The sequence below is a fragment of the Apis cerana genome, linkage group LG4 (genome assembly GCF_029169275.1).
Source record: "Apis cerana isolate GH-2021 linkage group LG4, AcerK_1.0, whole genome shotgun sequence".
In the NCBI taxonomy this organism is placed as follows: Eukaryota; Metazoa; Arthropoda; class Insecta; order Hymenoptera; family Apidae; genus Apis; species Apis cerana.
This window is the reverse complement of record NC_083855.1, coordinates 5,772,714-5,798,732: the sequence shown is the minus strand read 5'-3', so window position 1 is coordinate 5,798,732 and position 26,019 is coordinate 5,772,714. Positions and strand designations below refer to the sequence as shown.

The window sequence follows — 26,019 nt, the reverse complement described above, 5'->3', positions numbered from 1 at the left end:
CGTATTCATCGACTCTACGAATCCCTTATCGCTATCGTCGAAACCTTAATTTCCACATACGGCTCACCCAACTTACGTTATACATCTACAAATAAAGGCTAACGAACTCTCGTTTCCAGAGGCGTGTCGATAATGACATACCTCACCCGTTTGCGGCGGTAGTCTATTCTGCAGAAGCACCTCGAGGCGTTTCATGCACAGCCCCGTGTCATTCGCCGGCTCACCCTCCATTCGCCGACGATTTACACCTTCGTCGACTACGTCCTCGCCGTTCTCGCATTTTCTTTTCCTCTTTCCACGTCCTATCTTCTTAGCCAGGGCCATTTCCACGATCTCCTCCCACTCGATGATATCCTCGATCGGTTTCAATTTCCTCTGAGACGCGGTAGTTTTCCGGTTTCGTTTCTGCGGGCCATTGTTCCAACTCCTCAATGAACCCCCTTTCAGCCCCTGAATTCTAAAATCGCCGGCTAACTTGCCACTAGGCACCCTTTGTTCTATCTCCGCCGTGATCCTCCTCCACTTCCGCTCTCTAGGTGTCTTGATCACGCTGCTGTCATCCCAACCCTCCTCCATTCTCTTGATCCGATCGTCGTCGATCGAACCGACCCGTAGCGTATCCGCCCAACTCTCCTTCCTCCTGCTGCTCTTCGCGCCAATTTTCGACAAACAAGGGGACACGTATTGATTTCGATTAGCCTTCTTCTTAGCGCTCGTACCACCGTGTACTCGAGCAGGGGTGCAAATCGAGATATTCCCGGACGAGTGCAGGCTGTCGCTGTCGCTGCATTCCCAGGAACTGGTGCCATTCCTGGTTATTCTTCTATTGGCGGACTTAGTCTCGTCCAAGATGATGGAATCTCGGTCTTTCGAGTACCTGGTGGCGGGAAAAGAGATGGTTGCACGACGATTGCTTTGTTTCGCTATTCCATTTCCGTGCGCCTTGCCGCGACATGATCTGTGAAGCAAGTGATGCGCCTTCAGCGACTCCTCGTCGTCTTTGTTCAATGGCATCTCGTTGAAAAAACAAAACTTTCCAAGGTTCTTTCTCTTTTGTTTTCGCGTTTTTTCCTCTCGCTTTCGCGATAATTATTTTTCCTTCCTCGTGATATACGAATCATCTATGCTCCAGAATCAAGATTCACGCGCGTTTTTCTCATTCAAACCAAGTTTCATCCGCGAGCGCCTTGAGAATTCTGCTTGGTATCTCGCTTGAAAAAACGTACCTCAAGCTAGTTTTTATTACGGTAAAAGTAGAAATGCGATTTTATGGGACCGGATGAAGAATCATTCGCCGATCACCTGATACTGTTGCCACATATTTTTATTCCCTTCATCTTCATATTTGTTCATTCTTTGAAGAATATTCAAATTGAAATGATGTCACTTATATTTTGACACTTTTATATATTTTTATAATAATCATCCTCTGATACGTAAATTGATGTCTTTGATTGATGATAAGCAAATTTTAAGCTTCTCAACGATCCTAAATTCACTAATCATATTAACACTAAAGAAACGAAACCATCGACATCACACACATGATAAACTTTCTTATAAACTCATCATACAATGCAATTTATATGTACAAATGTCAATGAATTATGGGACGAAACTTTGAAAAGATTTAGAGATCAAAATAACTCACGATAAAGTTTCGAAAAATATTGTAAATCGTTTTGTTTCTTATTTGGACGATCGAGAAACCGAGAAACAAGATAGGGCTCCATTACGAGAAGCACCTCGAGCTCACCGAGTCTCGACTGAGGCCAAGAGGCAGTGGTGGTACCGAAGACCGAAGCAGATCAAAAAGAAACGATGGAGGCAGGCGTGCTCCCACGACTGAGACGCTCTTTCTCAGCACTGTCGTGTCTTTCTCTCGCTTCTGCCACCATCACCGCCGCTTGATCCCTTCTTCCTTCTATTCTCCATCTCCGTCGTTAGTTATCCAACTCTTTCACTTGTCCTCGTCATTTTCGCTCGCGTGATTTTACCGATTACGATTCAATCGATTTGCTTCTGTAGTAAATACGGAAACAAAACGAATAATCAAAGGCGATAAATACTTTGTTTATACAAGATGTTAACACTTTGATTTACAAGTATATTTTTCTTAAACAAACGTTTACGATGATTTTTTATATCGCATCGATATTGAAATATTCGTATGTAAATAAACATTAATAATTTCTAAGAGAATTTTTTTTAAAGTATAGAATATTTGTTATATTATTCCGAATTACATGTATATTACAATATAGTTAACTTATTATAATTATAATAACTTATCATAATTATAATAATTTAATAACAATGGCAATGCTTGATTATATACAACAATAATAGCAAAAATAGAATAATATAACTTATATTAATAGATTAGATATATACAATGTTATAAAAATATACAATGTTTTTTCTTCTTCATTATAATTCATTGAGCAAGAAAAACAAGAAATGCTAAAACCGTTGTAAAGAGAGAAACTATCGATTCATCTTTAAAAACCATCCTTTCCATTCGAAGGGAACAATTCGCATGCGTCTGTTTTGCCGACAATTTGCATAAACATAGTTTTCACAGACACAACGTAGAAAGAAAAGAAAATCCATAAACATGGAGGATATATTTTTGTCTATAATCTTTTCAATGGTCTCGTCCTCTTTCTCTACAAATACATATTACTGTACTAGACATCACTAATTCGATAAATATAAGGAAAAATAAATTCAGTTCAATTTTTTAAATAATATAAAAATATCAATTCAATTCCTCTAGGGAATTTCTGCAAACTCTTAATGGTAGAAAGCATGAGAACGCATATGAAACAATTAACCTATGTTTCAACAATTTAATTTAATTACATAGTTGTTGCATCTTTTATGATTATGAAAATTATTTATTCTACGTTATAATTAAATGATATTACAATAATAAATTGTGCGCATTTAAAATACGTCACATTATTCTAAACAGGAACTTCTTCATAATGAAACTTATCATCATGCAAATATTAATAAAAATAAGAAACACTAAGAAAGATTAAGATATACGATTAAAAATGTTTTAATTATACTATAAAAAACTTTTTTCATATAATTATAAATGTTGTTTCAAAATATTAAGAATGCGAAACATAAAAAACAATTGAATGATATGAAAATAATTATGAACATTATGAAGAATTACATTCAATACAATTATGATTTTATAACTTTCACATAATAATGTAATACTATAAACTCAAACTTATTTAATTACTATCTAAATTAAATAAAATAATATATAATTTAAAAATTTAATCTAATTCAAACCTAATTATTATAATTCAAATTTAATTTATTAATTATTTATTACCAAATTCAACTCGAACATAATCTAAAAATCAAATTTATCTAACTTAAACCTATTCTGCATTAAATCTATCCTAAATCTATTTCAAAAATATATGTAATATCGAAAATTTTATTGAAACATAATTTAAACATAACCTAACTTATGTATTCTATTCTAAACTTTAAAAATACGACGTTATTATCGAAAATTTTAACAATTCATGTTTGGATTTTATTAATTCATGTTTGGATTTCGTAAATTCAATGGTAATCCTAGATATTAGCAATTTCTAGAAATAGTAACATTTTTTTTCAAATTCTCGTCTCTTGTTACTGTCTGAACACACGAAACGTATGCACCAAGCGCACGTGACGAGTCTGCGAATGCCTACTCTCACAGTTGGGGACTTGCTTTTTTTATCAAGGCTTTTTACACACGTTTAAGAAGCTCCAGCTTCTGTTTTTGTGCGATCCCCGCATCCTTTCGTGATATATGCCTTCACAGATTTTCGTGTAGTCATAAAACTAACCAAGTTTGCTCGATTACACTTGTGCGGCGAAAAAAATTGAAAAAAAAAAATGATTAAGCAGAACGAAAATTTTTTCATTTGTCCATACACAACATGATTAAATGTCTTCGTATTCTTTTAATTTCCTTTTCGTTCTCTATCTAGAAATATATTAGTTACATTTAAATTCCATTAAGATATAAGATATAATAAGTACATATTAAAACGTATAATATTTTCAATCGCATAACTGCATTTCAATTACGATAAAATTCTGAAGATTGAATAGTTAGCAATTGAAAAGGTTATTCTATGCTATATTTGCATATTTTATCAATTGAAGAATGTGAAGAAATAAGCATTGAAATATTGCAATGATCAAATTTGTAAAAGATATGCTTCTATATTCCATGCATAATGTTTCTATATTTAATGTCACAAATATTCTAGTTCAATATAATTCTAATATTTAAATATGTATTAATTCAAAAGTTTTTAATATTCTATTTACTATACTATTAAAAAAATTGTTATATTTATAAGAAATATTATCTAATATTACTAATAATTTCCTCTTTTGTTTTCAATGCTTGATATAATTAGAATTACTTTAATAAAGATAGAAAATTTCCATGTAAAATATAAATGTTTAAATATGTAAAATTTTTCAATTTATTCAATGGTTATTTAGCAACTTAATAAATACATTTCTGATCCGAAAGATAAATAGGTTATGTACCTGCCAATATTTTTTAAATTTATCACTTGAAAGAACTTCTTACTCCCACAATGAAGAACAAATGATGTATAAGATCTGTAAAAATATAGAAGACCGAACGCGTGGTTACACAAAGAATTGAAAGGCGACACGTAACAGATGAACGAGAATACATTGCGGAAGGCGTGGGAAGTTGGGTTCTCAATCGCGTTGAAGAATTCTTTTGTCGCTAGATTTTTTAAACGAATGAAATATGTTGTCAATGCTCCACCTCATACCTAAAATCATCGTGGACCGATGACACATCTACGTTACACGTTCTTCGACAAACCAGAGACTTATTACTATTTAAGCAAAAGACGAGAAACGATGAAATTGTACGAGACGTGCGCATGCGTGTGCACGTGCGCATGCGTGGGCGAATTACCGCGGGACAATTTCTATGCTCTTGTTACATGAAACACCGATTCATAAAAGTTTAGAGAGACACGGCATAAATATATGCATAAGTATATAAGTGTGTGTATTAACAAGTTCTAGATCTAACAAAGCCTTCCAACTTGCGCAAGTTAAGAAAGTATAGGAGAAAATTTAAGACACGTGTTTGCTGGCGTTTAAAATACCTTGACTAGGTTATCAATTTTATTACCAAATTTTTAAAAAGATACTTAAGATACTTTTTAAAAACATAGCATAGCATAGTTTTTAAAAAAATATTTACGAAATTTTAAATTAAAAAAAGAAATTAAAATGAAACGAATAGTTTCATCTTACAAGCAATTTTTTAAATTTACGACAATTATGATGTGAAAGTTTATAAATTATTTCAAAAAATTATTTGCTCACTATGTTCTCAAGAATATTTGAAATCTTGTTGAGTTGAGCGTAACAACTACTTCAAAGACTGACGACACTGCATTAAAAGTTATATTTGGGAATGGCGACTTACCGCCCTATTTCTTCTCCTTATTTCTATTTCATTTATTTCTCAAGTACCAGCGTTACCCTGTTTAAAAATGTTCGTTCTCAGTTTAATCTCTCTTAGAAAAATCTGGTTAAATATCTTAAGTTCAATTTAATCAACTTTCAAATTCTATTTTTGTGATTATAGTTTTTAAATTATAAAGCATTTAATAAATATAAATAATTTTGATTATACAATTTGATTTATAAATTAAAAGATTAATTATTTTATAAATTAAACTTAATCAAAGTTTTGAAATTTGTTCAAGTTTTTCCTATGAACATTCTAAATAAAATTTGCCTCGTGCTCGTGATTTATTATAACACAGTATAGAATAAAACCTGTTATAGTTTTTAAATGCGTAAAAAAATATTTGCTTACATGAAGAATGTCATTCAGAAAAATACATATATACATAAAGAACTCGAATGTAGAAAGGAGAACATAAGAGGCGAGGTAAAGAGGTGAAGCAACTTAGAATTAAAGCGTAGGCTTAAGATGCCGGATTCCTACCAGGCTTGTAACTTTACTGTAACCAATACATTCTGCCTAGTAGCAAAGCAAATCACAGAGAACAATCGCGAAGATTTAATTAGCCGTTACTTTCTAACACATTTCGATGCAACTTCTATTCCTGTTAATCCAATAAAGAGTTTGCTTCATCTCACTTTCATTCTTTCCTTCTATAAATCATTTCACCATTCAATAATGATTCTTATATGTATGAAAGATCTGATAATAAATTTAATAAAGAAAGTTTGCAGATATCTTTCTCTCTAGATTATTTATCGCTCGAAATCTAATTTATTTTCTTTTTTTTTTATTCTGTCTCACAAGGATCAAACTTGTTTATCAAAATGATTGTTAAATTATTAGCCTTTATGGAGCTAATTACAGAACTATTAGATTTGCATTGTTTACAATTTTCATTTGTTGCTTTCATTTTGCATTAACATAGACAATTATTTTTTAATATGTAAAATATCAAATTTGAAAAATTAGAAGTTTAAATTTCTTTCACTATTAAAAAATTATGTAATTTTAATTCCTTCCATTCTACTCATCATATTCAGAAATTTTATTTTCGTCAATAATAATTTCTTTTTTTTTTTTTCAAGAAACAAACCTTGTCGATTCTCATTCAAAAAATAGCAACCCCATTTGCATTCTTTATTCGAGACCTTTTCACTGAGTTTATCTGTGCATGTATGAACAAACGCAAGCACAGTTCGCATTGGTTTTCAACCAAAAAATTAGCAAACGTGACACGAATGATGTTTCGACTCAAGAACTACCTTGTTTCGAATAGATGTAAGTATGCCACGGTTTTGTTGCAAGTTGGTGTGCATATTCGCAACAATTCGCAATATTAACTGGTGTCAGTCCTGCCTGTTACTCGATATGAGTCATCAATCCTCTTGCAAACGACATTCAATATTTGCATAGGAGTTGATTCTCTACAGATCGTTCCTCTTATCGATTATTTAATCACGACCAGATTAAATTTCACCGCGAATCTATTACTATTTCTTCAACATTTTGATCCTCCTCATGTTTATCGATTTATTCCAACGAGTTTCTTTACTTTTTTTATTTTACGATTAACATATACTAATTCATAGAGAAATTTAAAAATTAGATTCCGAAACTTAAATTCGAAATTTTGTGAGACTGCTAAATTTTCGAATTCTTGAAAACATTTTTTTTCTTTCATTTTTTTAAAAAATTAATTTATTTATTTTTTTGAGAATTAAAGAATTACTTTGATTTTTTCTTTCTTCGAAAAACTCGTAAACAATCAATAAAAATAGTTTCCCTTTTGGTTTGCAAAATATTAAATATTTATATTTTATTAAAAAAATTCAACTCTATCCTATCACTCGTAAGAAAGATTAATATTATAGAATTAAATGGAAAAACAAAGAAACCTTGCATGGTAGCGATTAACGGAAACTCCATAATCTAGGTTCGGTGCACGCAATCCCATTATCATCGATCAAATGTTCGTAAGTACGCAACCTCTTGCTAGACTGACTTGCTATTCTGTGAACAATAAAATGGAAAGTTTTAAAGAAAGTAGGATTCGTAACTTTGGATATACTGGAAAATATGTAATTAATGGAAAATCCAATAAATCAATCTTTCAGCAACATATCATATCTGATTTTAATAGTAAATAAAGATTGGATGTACTATAAAAAGATTGTAAATGCCATAATACCATTTAAATACTCCTATTCTAGTAATAATATAATACTTACAAAGAGCCTTATAGGGCTACTCGTGAGAATATCAAAGATTTAGGCAGAAATGGCGATGAAGACGGTCATTAAACTCTCGTAACTTGTTGTTCGCGTTGCAAGCGTGGGCAACGAACTTCTTTTGGAAACTCGATATTTATAGAAAGGCAATAGGTTGACGTCATTCTCGGACTGCACCTATAAGTGCATCCTTTTCGGTGCCGTCTGTTCCTGCGTTATATTACTTCGAAACCCTAAGTGACGATGCAAGTAATGTTCAAAAGTTTTGCTAATATCTCACGATATTACACTTATTACAACTCCGTTAAACAATATCTATCATGTGAACATTGATTATTTTTAATATATGTCAAACAATTTCAGATATTTTAGAAAATCTTTAAAACTTCTGATATTCATTATTAAATATTTTTTCTCAATTTCGAAAGAGAAACTATTAATCATTGTATATGGTATAATAATTACCAATAATATAACGAAATGTAAAAAATTCTTCAGTCTGTCAAACTTATTAATTTCATATTGGTAGTCCAATATTTCCCAACCAATGTATTGCAAAGATATATTTGCAATGTATTTTAAAAATGTTCATCAAAAAATATCATTAAACATTTCTTTTCTAATTGTTTAATTGTAATTATTATAATTAAATGAAATTGATTTTTTTTATGAAAAATCTCATGAAAAATGATGTATCTGCAATTATGTAATTTATTTTAAGAGTTGAAATATATGAGCCACATCTATTACATGATGATCAATTTCATAATGTCATCGAACTAATCGTTATTCGATCTCATTTCAATTATATCGATAACTGTTGGCCAATGATATAGAAATAGACTACTTTTATATTTTATAGCTTGATATATAGCTTGATATAATTATTTGTCACCTCAATAGATATTAGAAATTACAAAGAAAAGTAAGATATTTAATATATGTAAGTAAAAAGAAACATTTGAAAGATTGTTTACTAATGTTTATGCACATTTTCATACAATTGTTAAAATATTTATTTAAAATAAATAAAATTTCTTATTTTTATTTACTACACGTGTAAGATAGATAGTAGCAATATAATAAAAATAAAAAATATAAATATTGAAAAAGGAAATTAAAATCATTTTTTGGATAAAATTGATAATTCTTAATTTAAAAATTATTAATATTATTATTTTATTTATTTTTTCTAGCTTTCCGATTTCTATTTTTAATATATTCTTAATATATTATATAATATAAATCATCAAGTTCAAATTCGGAATTCTTTGCGCTTCCTTAAAAATGTAATAAAGATCAATGTTCTCTTTCAGAAAAAATCATTTATTTTATTTATTAGATGAAAAATATTCATAGAATTACGATGAGAGTAGTAAAAATAAGAATTCGAGAAATTATATTTTTTTATAATAAATAAGCTAATTTTATAATACAAAAAAAAGGAAAGTAAAATACAATGCTATAATGTTTATATATACAGTGTTAAATTAGTTATAAATAAATAATTAAAATTAATAAAAATAATGTGCATAAATTAATAAATAATTAAATAAAAAATTAAAAAAAATTAGTTCTCTATAAAAAAAATATATATTATGTATATTATAGAAATGTAATATTATTTTCTCAATTGTAAAATAATGAATTATTACAAAAATATTAAACAATAATTTAGAAAAATAGAAAAATATAAATAAAAAAAAAAATAAAGAAAAATATAAACAATTCGAAAATTCATGAAGTACCGACTGTTGATATACTACTAATTCTCTGATGTATTCTATTTTACCGACTGTCAATACATAATTCGAATATCTTTTATGTTTTTAGTAAAGACACAAACCTTTTTTGATTATGAATAAATTAATAATAAATGTATACGTATACGTATACATTTATATAAAAATATAAATTATAAATTTTATTATGAAATATAATTAATATAATTACTTATTCATATTCGAATAATATAATATTAAATAAATAATTAATAATTGACGAAAATATATTATATATATAATATATTAAATATATATTTTTCAATTAATCAATGTAAAATTTTCAAAATAATAATCTATAAAGAAATAATAATCTGTATATAATAGGATTTAATTTCGAATTAATATTTTCCCATATTACATGAATTTAATAATGAAAATTGAAATATAAAATTATTAATATTTTTTGATGAAATAAAATTCAGTAATAAGTATTAAAAAATTTTTAAAACAAAAATGAATAATAGACTTAGATCATCTATGGGAAAATTCTAACAATTTACTTTTACTTTCTTGCCATTTAAAAGGTTAAAGGGTATCTATTGACCTTACTTTTATTGCAGAATTACTCAATATATATGGAATTAAATAGAATATTTTAACTAATAATTTCATATAAAAATTGATAAATATATGTATTTTTTTTTTAAATTTAAAAAATATAAAATGAGATTTTATTATTAACTAATTACTTTATAACTTGAAATTCAACAAATTTTGATAATTTTTAAAGCTAATTATGTAAATATACAAGAAACTATATAAAAATATATATATATATATATATATATATATATATATATATATATATATATAATATTAAGCTATTTCTAATTTATTAAAAAATATTTTTCATTATCAAAAATCTATTTGCTTTAAATGATATTAGAAATAATTGATTTATTATTTAGTATTTCAAATAGTACGATGAGAAAATAAGAAATATGATTGAAGAACAAAATAGTCTTCATTAAATAATGGTTTTTTTTATTATATTTGATTAAACTTTATCTTTATTATTATTATATTTATATTTCCAATAATCTCATTGCAACGTTGGTAAATTCAGCAATTTAATACCAATTGTCGTAATCAATATATGTATAATACATAAGTAATAATCAATGCATACATAAATTTTAACTTTCTTTTTTTTTTTTTTAAAATTGAGCACAATAATTGATAATTATGTACATAATAATTAATGACGAGATATCATTGCAGCAAAAAGAATGATTTAATTTGTCCGACTTTGTTCGCTCATTTATTTCACAATTTAAAATGTTTAAAAAACTGATTCAACAAAAATTAAAAAATTATAAAATTTAAAAAATATTCATAAAAATATATATTATACTTTATCATGTTTACAATTATATTTTGGATATTTTATGAAAAAATTTAATTTTTTTAGTTTTTTCTGCTATTCTTTAAACTTTTATGAAAAACTAGTTACAAAGTTTCGAAATGATTTTTCTAAATTAAGTAATATTAATTAATTTCTGTTTTAAATAAAAATTTTTACAAAAATTTAGTATATCAATTCCTAAATTTTTATGGAGAAGATTAACATATTTTAAAATGTAGGATGATTATTATTTTAAAAATATACTGATTTCATAAAAATAATAATTTTACAATATACATTTTACATAACCCAATACAATTTCAAAAATATCATCCTGACTGCTTGATTTATGATATTAAAAAATGACAAAGCTTTATTATTATCGTATAATTGCATTATTATCGTATTACGGTTTTCGTTTCATCCAAAGCTAGTATTATGGAACAGGCAAGTCAGTAGAGAACCGTTAACCCATTACTATGCCACTGTTCTGCCGCAAGGAATGTGGGTGGAAACCATCCTACTATTGTCTTTTTCTCTACAGTTACACCTTTCCTATACTATATTATGAATACTAACCAATTCCATTGCGTCTTTCACTTTTTCCGCTCCCCTAATTGTTTTGCTGTCATTTTTTTTATATTTGTGGTACTTCTGTATTTGTCATTTTTATAACATTTTTTTTTTATATTTCGATATATAACTATTATCTAGATAAACGTCATTTTATAATAGCCATTTGGTAATTGAATTTATGTTTAATTTAAGTTATAATAGTCGCATCCAAGAGGCAAGATAAAGTTAATATAGAATAACATTTTAATAAATTTCAATAATTAAATTTCAACCTATTTTCAAATAAATCTAAATTAAGATCAAATTTATTTAACTGCTAATAGTTAATAAATTGGATTAAGAAAAATAACACATATCTATTCACGATAATCTAATACAATCCAAACCTAACCTAAATTTATCCAAAATCTAATCCAAATATATTTCAAATATTAGAACTAGAATATTTAGAATTTAAAATATTTTTATTTACATTTGGAAAAATAAAATAAAATTATATATAGATATAATAGTAAAAAAATGATTAAAATAATGATTTTGACATATCAACATATTTCAACATATTTCAAAAATATCGAAATAACTAATGCATCACATTCTAAATAATTACCGACATATTTTCTGTGATAACAGATCTTTTAGATCTTTTTGAAAAATGATCCCATCATAGGATTAAAATAGGAAACAAAAATACTCACCATGTTTTGATGAAACCGCAAACTACCAGATCGACGAAGTGTACCGCCACGAATATTCGCGGCCGCAAGTTCAACCTGACGTCCGTCGCTACCACCGCGTCTTGATAATTCCGACAATTCTGCAACTGGTTGCACCTGCAAACAACAAAGTATTCGATTACATTCTAATGTACATTTGTTGTTATACTTTCTCGCTTCTATTGTCTCTTGTCTAGGTGGCTCCAATGTCTCCAACATTCACAGTGCTATTCTAACAATTCGAACATTTGATAACATTGATGGACTAACTGGTGCACAAATGATATTCTTTTTTGTTCAAAAAAATATTTTATAAAAAAAAAAAAGTATTTTAAAATCCAAGAATATCAATATTTAACATTTGTTTTGATATTTTTCATTTTTTTTTGTTTTTTTTTTTCATTTCATCGAAGTTTTAGAACAAATTTTTTATGTATTTTCAAAGATCAAAAGATTATTTCCTTTGTTTTTTTAAATAAAAGCATCAATAAATAATATTCACCAAAAAATCGATTGATTTTCATGAAAAATTTTCAAATTGTTTGCAAGCGTTGTTTATTAAAATTACATTTTCAAGGAAGACGATTTTTTATTGAAGTTGCATGTATGATGAAAAAATCAATTTTGTTGTTTATTTTTATTCGAAGATAAAAGAAAAACACACAGTAAATCGTGATAATAGAATAGATATTTCTCAAATGTTTATATTTACAATCTGTTGTTAACAATAAATATATTGAAACTGAAATACTTGAAACTCAAATATTTTTCAAATTGTTGATTCAATGTGAAAATATTCCTATAGGTGTTTGTTCTCTTGGAATAAGAGGCGATAAAAAGTTGCTCAATATTGTTTTAGTGAAGACAGAGCTTAAATGAGCTGCTATTGAGTATGCGCCTTAATAGATACTATTCATGTAACGGGTGCTTGAATCTACTTTCTAACCGCATACACGCGCTCGCAAATATTAAAGCGGTTTCCGTCTATCCTAACAATACAGGAAACAGGATGTTGACCGAGAGAACACCTGCAAGCAGCTTCATTATAGATAATATAAGTATGTAAATCACGTAATGCTCTTTCTGTTAAAACCGTTTCGTTTACCAAGAAGGAAAACCAGGGCATGGACCCTGAATAGCGGAGTTTCAAGTTTAATCGTTATATCCTTCTCTTAAGTTTACAATTAGGAATTTTATTCTAACGGCAAAACTAAATAAATTGATATAATTTGATTAAATAGTATATTTTTTTTACATTGTTCACATTGGATGAAGTTTTTATAAAACTTTTTTAAAACATATTCAAATCCATAAGAAAGTATCACGAATCGAAATAATTATTTTTAAAATATACTAGCAATATGTAGAAATAACTCTATATAAAATGCATAATCCAAAAGTGTATATTCTATAGAAAATAGTAAGAGAAAATTTACATTAAATTCTAATTTATTCTTTTTTTTAGTCAACTTAAATTTATAAGTAACAGATACATGGCACAATAAATTACTTTAATTTTTATTTATATACATAATGTACATAATATGAGAATAAACCGAACAAATGACATGCTCGTATTTTCCATTCTTGTTACAAGGACATCTCAACATTTTTGGCATTCCACTGCTATAAGACAAGGTCGAATGATGTTCCAGCTTCGACTTTGGTTTTTTTTTCTCTTCTTTTTAAATCGATGTTTCACAAGAAATACATTATAAATGCTATATAATTATAAATACGATTTAAAGAAAAATTATAAATTAAATATTGTGCTAATGTAATATTGGATGGATTAATATATAATTAGAAACTCGATTGCTTATAAATTATCTTTTTACATCAAATCATAGGAATAGGAAGATGGAAAGTTATGTTAAATAAATACATATATATAAAAATATATATATGAAATTATACAAACATTATATGAAAATTGCGTGTAAAGATTTCATGAAAATTATGTAAGTAAATATTATACAATTTATATATAAGATACGTTTATTTTAAAATTAAATTATTAAATATTTATAATTAAATTTTAAATTAAAATTAAATTTAATTTTAAAATATTTGACTTTTTGCTCAGAAAATTTATAAGTGATTGAATTGCAAAATATTATAAGTTTAATTAATCTTATGTAATATTTATTTTTTGTAATAAAAAATTTACTTTTACGTACAATTTAATTATAAGAAAATATATTTAAAAAAAAAGTTCAAAATATAGAAGAGATTATCATTGGAATTTATTTGTATAACTTTTTATTAAAAATGAAACAATATGATTCTAAAATATCTTTATTTTATAACAATTACATTAATTAGATTTTTCTAATTTAAATTACAGAAATTTATTTTTTGTAATACTTCAAAAATGTTCATGTTTATAAGTAAAATTAAAAGCTTCGTACTAATTTATTAAGTAAATCAACATATTTTTGCGGAAGTTTCTTGTTAGTTGATCAAATTAAATGACCTTGTTTGGTAACAAAAAGAGAACAATTCATTTAATTCTTACATAAATTGATAATTCGCACTTTCAATTTTATCTATCGATCTAATGATGAATAATTCAGAATAAGAATTAATTATTAATGAAATATAAAATAAATAAAATAAAATAAACTGTAGTTATTATATGCCAATGTCACTTTATATTAGAAAAAGAATTCTTATTGTTAGAATTAAAATTAATCATATTGAATTCATATCTCTATTATCCTTAATAAATTATGGAATAAATTATATCTTTATAATATCAATTTATAATAACAAAAATAACAAAATTTAATTTCCTATAAGCTATCTTTTCCTAAAAGATAATTATTTTTATTAATTACGAAATTTAAAGAATTCCAGAAATCAAAATTCATTAAAACTTTAACTAAAAAAAACCATTGTTAGAAAAAAAAGAAACAAAATAAAAAATTCCATGTTTTAAGGTTTGAGACTTCAGTTTCGCAAATTTAAAAATCAAATTAGACACATCTCTAATCTTCGATGAATCATAAGAAGGCCAATAAAAAGAAAACCCGTTTACCGGCTGTAGACATCGAAGATAAATAATAATTATATTTCAAGTTTATATGGACAAATCTAAATGTATAATTTTGAAAATCCAAGTATAACAATAGAAGGTATAAAAATTCTAATGGAGCAAATATTTGATTCTTTCGATTCTTAATCAACTGTCGTATTAAACGACCAATGGAAGATTATCGGTTGAATCTCACGGTAAGAAGTTATTTTCACGCAACTCTCCTGATCTAAGTATAGTTTTATTATGGGCCATGAGTCACGATCCCGCTATATTCGGTGCACCAGTGGCAATGAACCAACCATCATCGGGCGGGAAACACCGGTTTCGCTGTTCCGTACACCGATCACCTTTCGAACCGACCAAGCGTACCTATGAACGCTCTCACTTTTACCGGCAACACTATCAAGACCTCATGTAATGTCCAGGGGAGACGAAAAAATGATTACTGAACCTTTATTTTTATCATTTGGTTCGTATTTTTAAATAAAATAAAGAATTTTAGAATTTATATATCAAAATTATTTAAAATTTGCTTTGTAATATAATTTCAAATTTGAATGAATTATATTTGCAAACGCAATAATAATTAAGCATATTTAAAATATATAATAAATAGTTTTACAAATTTTTATAAACATTTTCATCACATTTTTATAAATACATATATATTTGTATAAATTGTATAATTTGTATAAATTCAAATAAAATTTCATTCAATTGTTAAAGTCAAACGTTTTATTAGAATGTGATCAACGAAAATAATTTAAACTTAATCTTAAATCTTGATATATTAAAAATATAAAAGAAACATGTAAACAACGTAGAAAATCATAACCAATTTTTTAAAAAACAAATTTTTTGTAAACTAAGATGAACCTAACCTAAATTAAACATAATCTAATATTCCTTTAAATAACTTTGAATAAATAAAGTATGTATTTAGAAAAGGAGAAAATAGATATTTCATAATCATAAAATTTTTTCACAAATTTTTTTAAACTCTTGAATATTCGTTCGATAAACCTCGTTATAGAAAATCGCGATGGTATACTTTCTTTTATTCCTTTTTAAGATACTATAAATTTTTTTAATGGCTCGGGCTATTAACTTCAATCAATGTTTCCAAAATTCAATATTTAATTTTTGTTACTTGTATACGTATAATTATAATTATAATTGTAATATATATATATATATATGAATAATGATCTTTTTGACAAGTCGATAATCGACCTTATCTTTGTTTATATTCAGGTCGATGCTCCCTTACCACAATAACTCGATCTTATATACTCACATATATACGAAATATAAAACAATTGATCAATAATTGATATTTGTAGTATTTATCTTTGATTTTTAAAATTTTCACCAATTTTAAAATTCAACGATTTTTTAAATTCTATAATAGAATATCTTTTAAATATTATAAATCTAACCTAACCTAAATATAATCCAAACTTGTATTAAATTTAAAAAACATAATATTAAAGAATTAAAAATACTTTTCAAAAACTAAAACATCAATTAAATATATAAAATAGTAGCTTGTTGACATTAATAATATATTTCAAATTATTAAAATCATATTATATTTAGGACCACGAAATAGGACCACGATCAAAATCTTTAATCGAGATCACGAATAATTAAAATCATTACATACACATATGTATAAAGAAATACATATAAAGAAAAAGTATTTGCATGTATCGTTATTTTTTAATGAAGTATTTTTCTATCACATTTTATATTTTATTATCATAATAGAAAATTTAAATAATTAAAAAAGCACTATTAATACTTAATATATAAATGTCATAATAAATACAATGATATATTTCCTGTAGCTTTAACATTGTAATTTTATTATATATATATATTATATATATTTTTTTTAAACTTACCTTTACAATAACGCTGTTAACAGAGCCTTTAATAAGATCGATGATTTCCTCGCGCGATTTGTCATCAACATTAATTCCATTGACTTCAATCAATCTATCACCTGGTAGCAAACCGGTGTCGTTGTTATGTTGTATCAATGAACCAGGCTCAGCGAAGATCACTGGCCTCATCTGGGTGACACCGTTTGCGGCTCGTTCCACAATCACAGCTCGGCGTAATGAGAAACCGAAATCGTTTCGCGGTGGTGGTTGTCTTTGAATCGTTAATTCCCGAGGTTCAGGCAATTCCAGAGGGACAATCTCTGGTAACTGCAACTCAATCCCTTGCTCTTCGAAGGATGCCGAGGAACGCCACCTCGACAAACCCTGAGATTCTCCTACAGGCGACAGACTGAAAGGTGGTGTAGCGAAACTGGAATTCGTTGTATCTGTTAGAGAATCTGCGGAGGGACTTGCACTGGTTACCACCTGCAAAAGATGAAAGAATGAAGAAAAATTTTAATAATGAAATCAGTATAATGGATATTTTTATATTAATATTAAATAAATAATAAATATATTTTTTTTCAATGATACAGAATTCAAATTTTAAAAATTTTTTAAAAATCTTAGAAAAACATTTTCTAAAAAATATGTTTTTATTGTTAATCATTGATTTTTCGAACTATATGAATGCTAATCAATTTAACAAATTCTGAATGAATTTTATATATAAATATATATAAATATAGTCAAAATCAGAATTCAAAGATTATTTTAGTTCAACGAAATGGTTACAGTTTTTTTTCATAAAAATGTAAAAAGAAAAGAAAAATCATGTTAACGATATGAAAGTCTACATAAAAAAATAAATATAAAATTAAATATAAATACAATAAAAAGCAATAAAATCTCATATAATTGAATCATCAAATATGTTACATTATTGCAATATTGAAGTAAAAATAGAAAATTACTCTAATCAAAAAATAGCAAATATATAATTAATTGATTGACCTAATTAATTGACAATTTATTTATTTAAAAAAAATCCTAAAGTTTAATTTGAAGAATTGATTTATTAATTTAGAAATTTAATTTAGTTAAAGAATTTATGAATGTCTAAAACATTATAATATTTTTTAAAATCAATTAATTTTTTCTAACTAACCTGCAGTAACTTGGTGTCGCTTTGATGATGATGGTGATGGTGATGATGATGATGATGCTGTTGCTGATTTTGTTGTTGATGTTGTTGAGTCTGCTGGGATGTTCGCTGAGGCGATACTTGCCACGAATTCTGTCCAATTTGTGTCTCTTCCTCGCTACAAGCTTCTTCTTTGTTAACAGCGTTCCCAAATCCTGATAAATGAGTGGGCACGTTCTGATACGCAATCACTTCATTCTGCAAAGTGTTTCTGACCAATAGATTGCTAGCCTCCTGATAATTGGTCTCGTTTCCGTTTGGCAATTGATTTTCTTCCGACAATGAATTCACAGTGCTGCTGACGCTTAAACGTGGTCCCTTAAGAATTCCTCGTTTCGGAGGTTTTGGTGGCAGTGGTGGCAAATTTTTTCCCGATTGACCAGACACGTTCGTCGGTGTAACTGAAGAGGTAGTTGTCGTAATGGTCAAAGAAGTCAAGGAAGTTTCTGATGAATCGCTTTGCGTTAAACCATCTGGCGTCCTATTGGACCAATTATTACCGGCACGAACACTTTGGCCTGAACTCGATGAATTTTGCGAATTTTCCAAGAGATCACGATCTAGATACGCAAAAAATGAAGCACTATAGTCCGCAGTGATACCACTTGGTAACTTTTCCTTCTCCTTCCGCCGACCAGGAATTTTCAATGATCTTCGAACCTGCAAAATAAAATAGATATATTTTATTATTATATTTTATATTAATTTATTTATTTTAAAATTCAAAAAACTTGTCCGAAAATTTTTTTTAGATAAATATAACGTAAAATTTTGGAACATGGTTGTATTTTTTTATATGTATATATTATATAGCAAAGCAAGAAATTGAGAATTTTCCATAAATTCCATAAAACTCATAATTCAATATTAATATCATTATTTATATATCATTATTTATATAGAAAAAAGAATATAAACTGTGAAATATAATTTTAAAAAATATAGAAGATGAAATTATAGATTTCTGTATAAAAATTAACAAATTAAAATAATTTTTGAATAAATTTTTATATACGGATAAAGAACTTTGTAAATAAATAAATAAGACTTCAAAAAAAAAATCCTCAAATAGAAACATAATAGCAAAAATTTAATAATTGAAATAATAATAATCTTTATTGTTTCATGATCAGTTTTCAATCGTTTACATTTAACACTTAATCTGACTCAATATCTGCTAATCTATGGATTATGATTCTCAAAAGACTTTCACAGTCATTTTTATTCACAATTATTTATATCAAAAATATTACAATGAAGACTTAAGTACTTATTTATTTTAATATAGCTATATGGAAATACAATAGGAAATATCTTATAACTTACATATATTGAAAAAAATATTAAAAGTTCATTATGATTATATATTCAATATTTTATTATATTTCTTTTTTAATAAACTTCATTTAATATTTCATTAATATTTTCATCAAATTTTGCATATATTATTTCATAATACTAGAATTACATTTTTTTATCTATAAATCTGAATATAAAATTATTTTATGAAAGATGTATATAATAATTATGCATATAATATAATAATTATATATTCATAAAGAGATATAATTTCATATTTTTTTTATAGATATTTCATATTTTATCAATATATCATTTTTTATAAATATTGAGATTCTGAATAGCTTAATCATCATCAATCGAGAATTAAACTTAATGTTACAATACTTTCACTAGAGTTCCACTATTTGCTGATGAAATATCTGTATTTCCTCTTTAATTACAAAGTTATTACTATTATACTATTACGATACGATATTTCTCTACAATAAACAAATTACAATGCATCATATGATTTATCATAATATTTATTATTATGCACAATAAAAAATATTTTTCTGAATAAAATAATAATAGAGATAAAAAATAATTAATGTTATAAAAAAATTATATCAGCATAGGAGAAAAAATTAAAGAAATATAAAAATGAAGAAAAGTTCTAAATTATAATAAATCGTATTATATCTATATTTTTTTCATTTTCTTTCTAAATGGATTGAATTTCTTGAATATATTAACTATTCTTAATTTGATTGACAAAACTATCCATTAATGGAGTCAAATTTGTGCGCGATAATTTATATTCCATTAATATTTATATACCTATTTCCCGTTATTAAATACATACAATGTTATGCATGCTAATTAGATAAATACAAATAAATGCTATTACATTGTATCACTATATTAATAAAAACTTAAACTTTATAATATTATAAGATAATTTTTCAAATTTTGTAAAAGAAAATTTAATATTATAAAAAATCCTCGAAAAACTTGTTATAATTAAGATAATTCTAATTTTAATAAATTCTTTAAATATATTAAAAAAAAATTACATAAAAAAATGTAATTAAAAATATATTAACTAATATTTTTGTACTGTATACTACATATAGATATAAATATATTATATATAGATACGATAAAAAATGTTTATAGATATTGTTTCTTATTAGTTATCATATTCTCTCTAAAATAAATATATTTCTCAAAATAAATTTAATTAATCGTTCGATTCAAAATCGTTTCTAATTATAAGATAATAGTAATGGAAAATATATATGAAAAATATATGAAATATATATATATATATATATAAAACATATTTTAATACATGATTAAATTAAGAAAAATTATAATTACTTTAAAACATTAATAAATTAAATTTTCATTTGCGTTTAAAATATCGTTATGAATATATTGAATGCTGTCATTCGTCTATTGCTATTTTAAAATAATTTGTTTAAAGATGTTTAAATCCAGAAAAGTAGATTCATAAATCTAAAGCTTATCCATGATGAGTCAAACTTGACAATCAACTTATCTGTATATATATCCACATTGTTGTTGATAAGCAAGGCGAAAGAAATGTATGTATGTAAAGATCAATACTCAATATTTCCAGCATAGTACTTCAATAATTTTTAATCTAATAAACGAGATAAACGTTATAACATAGACAATATATAATAGAGATGTATATTATATATATGAAAAAAAAAATTCTTAGGAATAAAAAATTATTTATTGACCTATTATATCTATTTTTTAATTCGATTAATATTATAAAAGAAATAAAAAAGAAAAACACGTACTTCATCTAAACGTAGTAATTCCTCAGCGGACATACTACTGCGATCTCGTTTCTTGACATCTTTTCGTTCTTTCTTCTCGCGCTTCCGCTTCTCCTTGTCGTCCTTCTCCGTAGCCTTCTTCATAAAGTTAAACATCTTTTCATTCACAGCACCAATCTTGAGTCGAATGTGAGAAAGAGATACAAGATATCTCTTCTCTTTTGATTATTCGCGCGTATATAGTTTTACGCGCAGACGCGTATTTCGGTTGGCTCCACACGTATAACACGACACTGTCCATCGAAACGACTATATATGTTTGGTCACACTGTCGTTACGTACAAACACTAAACAACTAACAAAATCACTCCCCTATAATGACTACACGATCACTAAAAACACGATGAGAGGGGAAGGGGCGTGCACGCTCGCGCAACGTTGCGTACGCGCCAAGCGAGCGCAAATCGGTAACAGGAAATTCCCTGTCACGAATGAATTCCGAGTAAACGATACGTCACTTTCGATACCCCGTTATTTTACGATACAATACGAGGCACGTTTCAACACGCTTCAATATATTCTCACTTTGAAACACAATGAATAAAAGACACGACCACCACTCACGCATTACTCCGATTAAATTTCCAACACTAGGTTTTCACGCAACACAAATCACGAAACACTATATACATTGATAGATTTTCAGTCGATGATTGACGATATAGCAAGATGTGACGCGTATAGGGGCGTGAACCTACCAGAGCAAACTGTTTCTTCATGGCCGGTCGTTTCCGGCATTCAATCCCAACAAGATATTTCAAAACTGAATTTTTTCTAAGATTCTTCCATTTCTTCTATTGCATGCGTCTTTTTATGAACAGGAAAATAATTTTCTTCTCAATTAAAACGAATTAAAAATATTCTTCTATATACAATGCAAGATAATTGATTAAAAACACAATTTTATGCACTTTAATAGTCTTCCTTTATGTTGATCGTATTAAATTTTTTCTTCATTACTTCATCACGGAAAGTATCGTTCCGTGTGAAAACAATACCGTGACAATCGCGCGTGACAGCGAACTTTTACCTTCGCAAGGCTTTCAAGTCGCCGGTATACGGATGGGTGAAGGCAGGGAAGAATGGATGAAGGAAGAGAAGAATAGGAATACGCGTGCCTAGAACAAAGAGGAAGGGGAAAAGGTTGGAAAAGAGAAAGAGAAGCAGGAGTGAAAGAGCAATGAGAATCTACATGTCATTTTTCACCACACCTTACTCTTGCACTTTTTAGGCAATGGTAAACTTCTGCTCGTAAACAAATGCCATACAGTTATGAAAAGGAATGTTAAATGTTACAACGGCATATATATTTAATCCTTTAAGGCACAATTATGCAAACCATAAATACGATCAATAATGTTACACGAAATCTAGAAATGATGCGATTTTTGATATACAACAAAACTGACAGTCAACACGGCACGAGACACACGTCACAACACCGACACCATATCACTCGCCGCCATTCACTAGGCCGAAGACGCGTGTAATATAATTCTCTAGATCTTAATTGCTTATTATAATTGTGCCGTCGCTCCAAAATGATCATACGATGTGTTGTCAGAACGTATAATAACTTAGCCCATTGAATTGTTTGCTTTATCAAAAAGTACAAAATACAGTCAATAATAGATGAAAGTTTAACGGTGCACTCGTGTGACACCGACGACTGTCATGGCAGACTATGTTGCAAGTTACAAGTTGAACCGGTGGCGACTGCTGGCGTCTTAAACTGAATGATGGTATAGACTCGTATCCTTCTTTCCGTTACATATTTTTGCGCATGCGCTAATCGATAATATGTTATCGACTGAACACAAAATGAACGATATGTTTTGGAATTAAAAAAATTAAAGTTATATAATTATCAATTTAAGAAGATAATATTACATAAAAAAGAAATAATTATAAAATAATTATATTTTAAATTATAATTATAAACTAGACTTTTCAAACATGCAGAATACATTTTTATTTTATATTATTTTTAAAAACCATATATTTTATTTAATGAATTTTCGTATTAAAATATATATTATATAAATATTTATAATTGAATAAATTGATAATAATAATTTACTTGCCCCATAAAATATTTAATTGCTTCTTCTCAACTTTTCTCTGCACGATCGACGTTGTATTGTAAGTGAAAATAATTAAATGTGTTTCTCAACAGCTGGCAGCACATACTAGAATTTAGCAGAAAGTTAAGAATTGTGAGTTTAATAAATAGAAAGAATATGTATTTAAGTATCTTGTATATCACATATACACATTATGTGTAATTATTTTTGGTTAGAAGCCTAATTGAATAGTAATAAATTATTTTGTATGAAACATAATGTTTCGCTGTCTTTCGAGTATTCGATCTTTCTTCAGTATTTTAAGTGCAGAAGCATATGTACAATGTAATAAAGCTAAAATAACCACATTTAATCGATCAACACGAAATTTATCCACAATAAATGTACAATGTCCTACAATCGGTGAAATTATCGAACAATGGAGTAACCGGTTTAAGAATGAACATATTCCAGAACCCGTAGAATCGATCGAGCACATTGTTGCGCACGTCATAGGCACTAACAAGGTATCACCATTATTATTATACTATTGTAAGCATTAAATATTTTGTAATATAATTTTTTATTTACATACTTTTTTGCCATTAAAAATATTATAATTATGTTAAAATATTAAATCTTTGCATGATCTTTAATGATTTAATAATTATTATTATTAATGTTATGAAATAAAGTATGAGAAATATAACAAATATAATTAAAATAAATACAATTATTGTTTAATGTTATAAAAATAAAATCAAAAATATATCAGTTTATTTTCAGTTTTAAAGTAAAATTATAGTGTTAAATTATTTTCAGATATTAGATCTTGTAGATATAAAAAATGAACGACTTACGTCAGTTCAGCGCGATACGCTAGATTCATTGTGCGAATGTCGGTTATCTAGGTAAAAATTTGATTGTTACAATTATTATTTCTATAAAATTTATTGTATATTATTTCTTTGATAAAATCAAATCTTTACAGAATGCCAGTTCAATATATAATAGGAGAATGGGATTTTTGTGATATTACTTTGAAATTAGTTCCACCAGTTTTTATTCCGCGACCAGAAACTGAAATATTAGTCCATTATATTTTAAAAGCTTTGAAGTCTTCTGATAATAATAAACAGGAAATTTTAGAAATTGGATGTGGTTCTGGAGCCATATCTCTTGCGATTGCACATACTAATAAAACAGTAATTGTTACAATAGATCATTAATATAATCATATATTTATTTGATTGACAATGATTTTTTATAATGTATAATAAAAATTCTATTATACTATATATATATTATATATACTATATATTATATACTATATATACTATATATAATTTTATTAACATAAAATTATTTTGTAGGTTAATTGTATAGCAATTGATTCAAATCCAGAAGCATGCGAATTAACTAAAAAAAATCGAGATAAATTAGATTTAAAAGATCGAATCAGTATTATGCATGCAACTCTTAAAGATAATGGATCGATAGAAATTTCGAATGTATTAAACGAATCTAAAAATCTCGATTTGAATTCTAAAACTTTTGATTTTATAGTTAGTAATCCACCTTATATACCAACTAAACAAATATCTACATTAATACCTGAAATTAAAATGTAATTAAATTATTTTTTATTTTTTACATATATATTTTTTATATAATTTATTTATTTTATATTTATAATTATGTATATTTATATTTAAAATTGTATTATTTTTTATAATCTTGCTTTTATTCTTAGTTACGAAGATTTAACGGCAATTGATGGGGGAGATGACGGTTTAAAAGTTATTAAACCTTTATTAAAATACGCTGCTATTGCTTTAAAACCAGGAGGACGATTGTTTTTAGAAGTTGATACAACTCATCCTGAATATATACAATTTTTTACAAAAAAATATCCTATTCTTAAGCTTCAATATGAACATACGTATAAAGATTTTTGCAATAATGATCGATTTGTTGAAATATTAAAAATATGATAAAAAAATTTATAAATATCTTTAAGAATTAATAAAATAAAATAACAGAATTCATGTATGTTCATCGAATGTACAAAAATAAAAATATCAATAATTTATTTGTTTCTGATTATTAAAATATACATCGTATTTAAAAATAGTTTTATTTTGGACGGAAATAATTATAAAATTTTTTAAATTTATAAAATTTATAATATAAAACTTAAATAATTCTTAGTAAGAAGTAAATGATTTATATTGAACAATTACAAATACAATAATACAATAGTTATAATAAATTAGTATACAATAGTATAATAATATAATTAACTTAAACTAATTTTATACAACGATAAATTGAAAAATATATTAATTAACAAATAAATGATTTAATAGTAACTAATGATAGTAACAACAATCTAGCAATTTTTGTTTATTCAAATATATTATTTGAATAAACAAAAATAATATTTGAATATTCAAAAA

At 26.4% G+C, this 26,019-nt stretch overlaps 2 protein-coding genes across 10 annotated transcripts in view; one reads left to right on the top strand and one right to left on the bottom strand.

Moving 5' to 3' along the window:
- LOC108003383 (unconventional myosin-XVIIIa) overlaps positions 1–21,706 on the bottom strand; it is a 57,106-nt gene extending 35,400 nt beyond the window's left edge. For 4 of the 9 annotated variants that reach the window (XM_062073814.1, XM_062073817.1, XM_062073815.1 and 1 more), the window contains exons 1-4: positions 21,459–21,706; positions 18,307–19,002; positions 17,157–17,624; positions 12,192–12,326 (exon numbers count right to left, since the gene is read on the bottom strand). In XM_062073814.1, coding sequence (XP_061929798.1) covers positions 12,192–12,326; positions 17,157–17,624; positions 18,307–19,002; positions 21,459–21,593 — 1,434 coding nt within the window. In that variant the 5' untranslated portion in view covers positions 21,594–21,706. Of the gene's footprint in view, positions 1–141; positions 4,007–4,584; positions 4,720–4,841; positions 4,897–7,455; positions 7,571–12,191; positions 12,327–17,156; positions 17,625–18,306; positions 19,003–21,458 lie in introns of those variants that run through there. The other 5 variants (XM_062073818.1, XM_062073820.1, XM_062073822.1 and 2 more) reach the window with 5 other exon arrangements.
- Positions 21,707–23,340: 1,634 nt separating this feature from the next.
- LOC108003384 (MTRF1L release factor glutamine methyltransferase) lies at positions 23,341–25,652 on the top strand. Its single transcript, XM_017065603.3, has 5 exons — positions 23,341–24,087; positions 24,383–24,471; positions 24,552–24,765; positions 24,934–25,187; positions 25,314–25,652. Exons 1-5 carry the CDS (start codon positions 23,839–23,841, stop codon positions 25,552–25,554), a joined length of 1,047 nt encoding a protein of 348 aa, XP_016921092.3. The 5' UTR covers positions 23,341–23,838; the 3' UTR covers positions 25,555–25,652.
- The last annotated feature ends 367 nt before the right edge of the window (positions 25,653–26,019 follow it).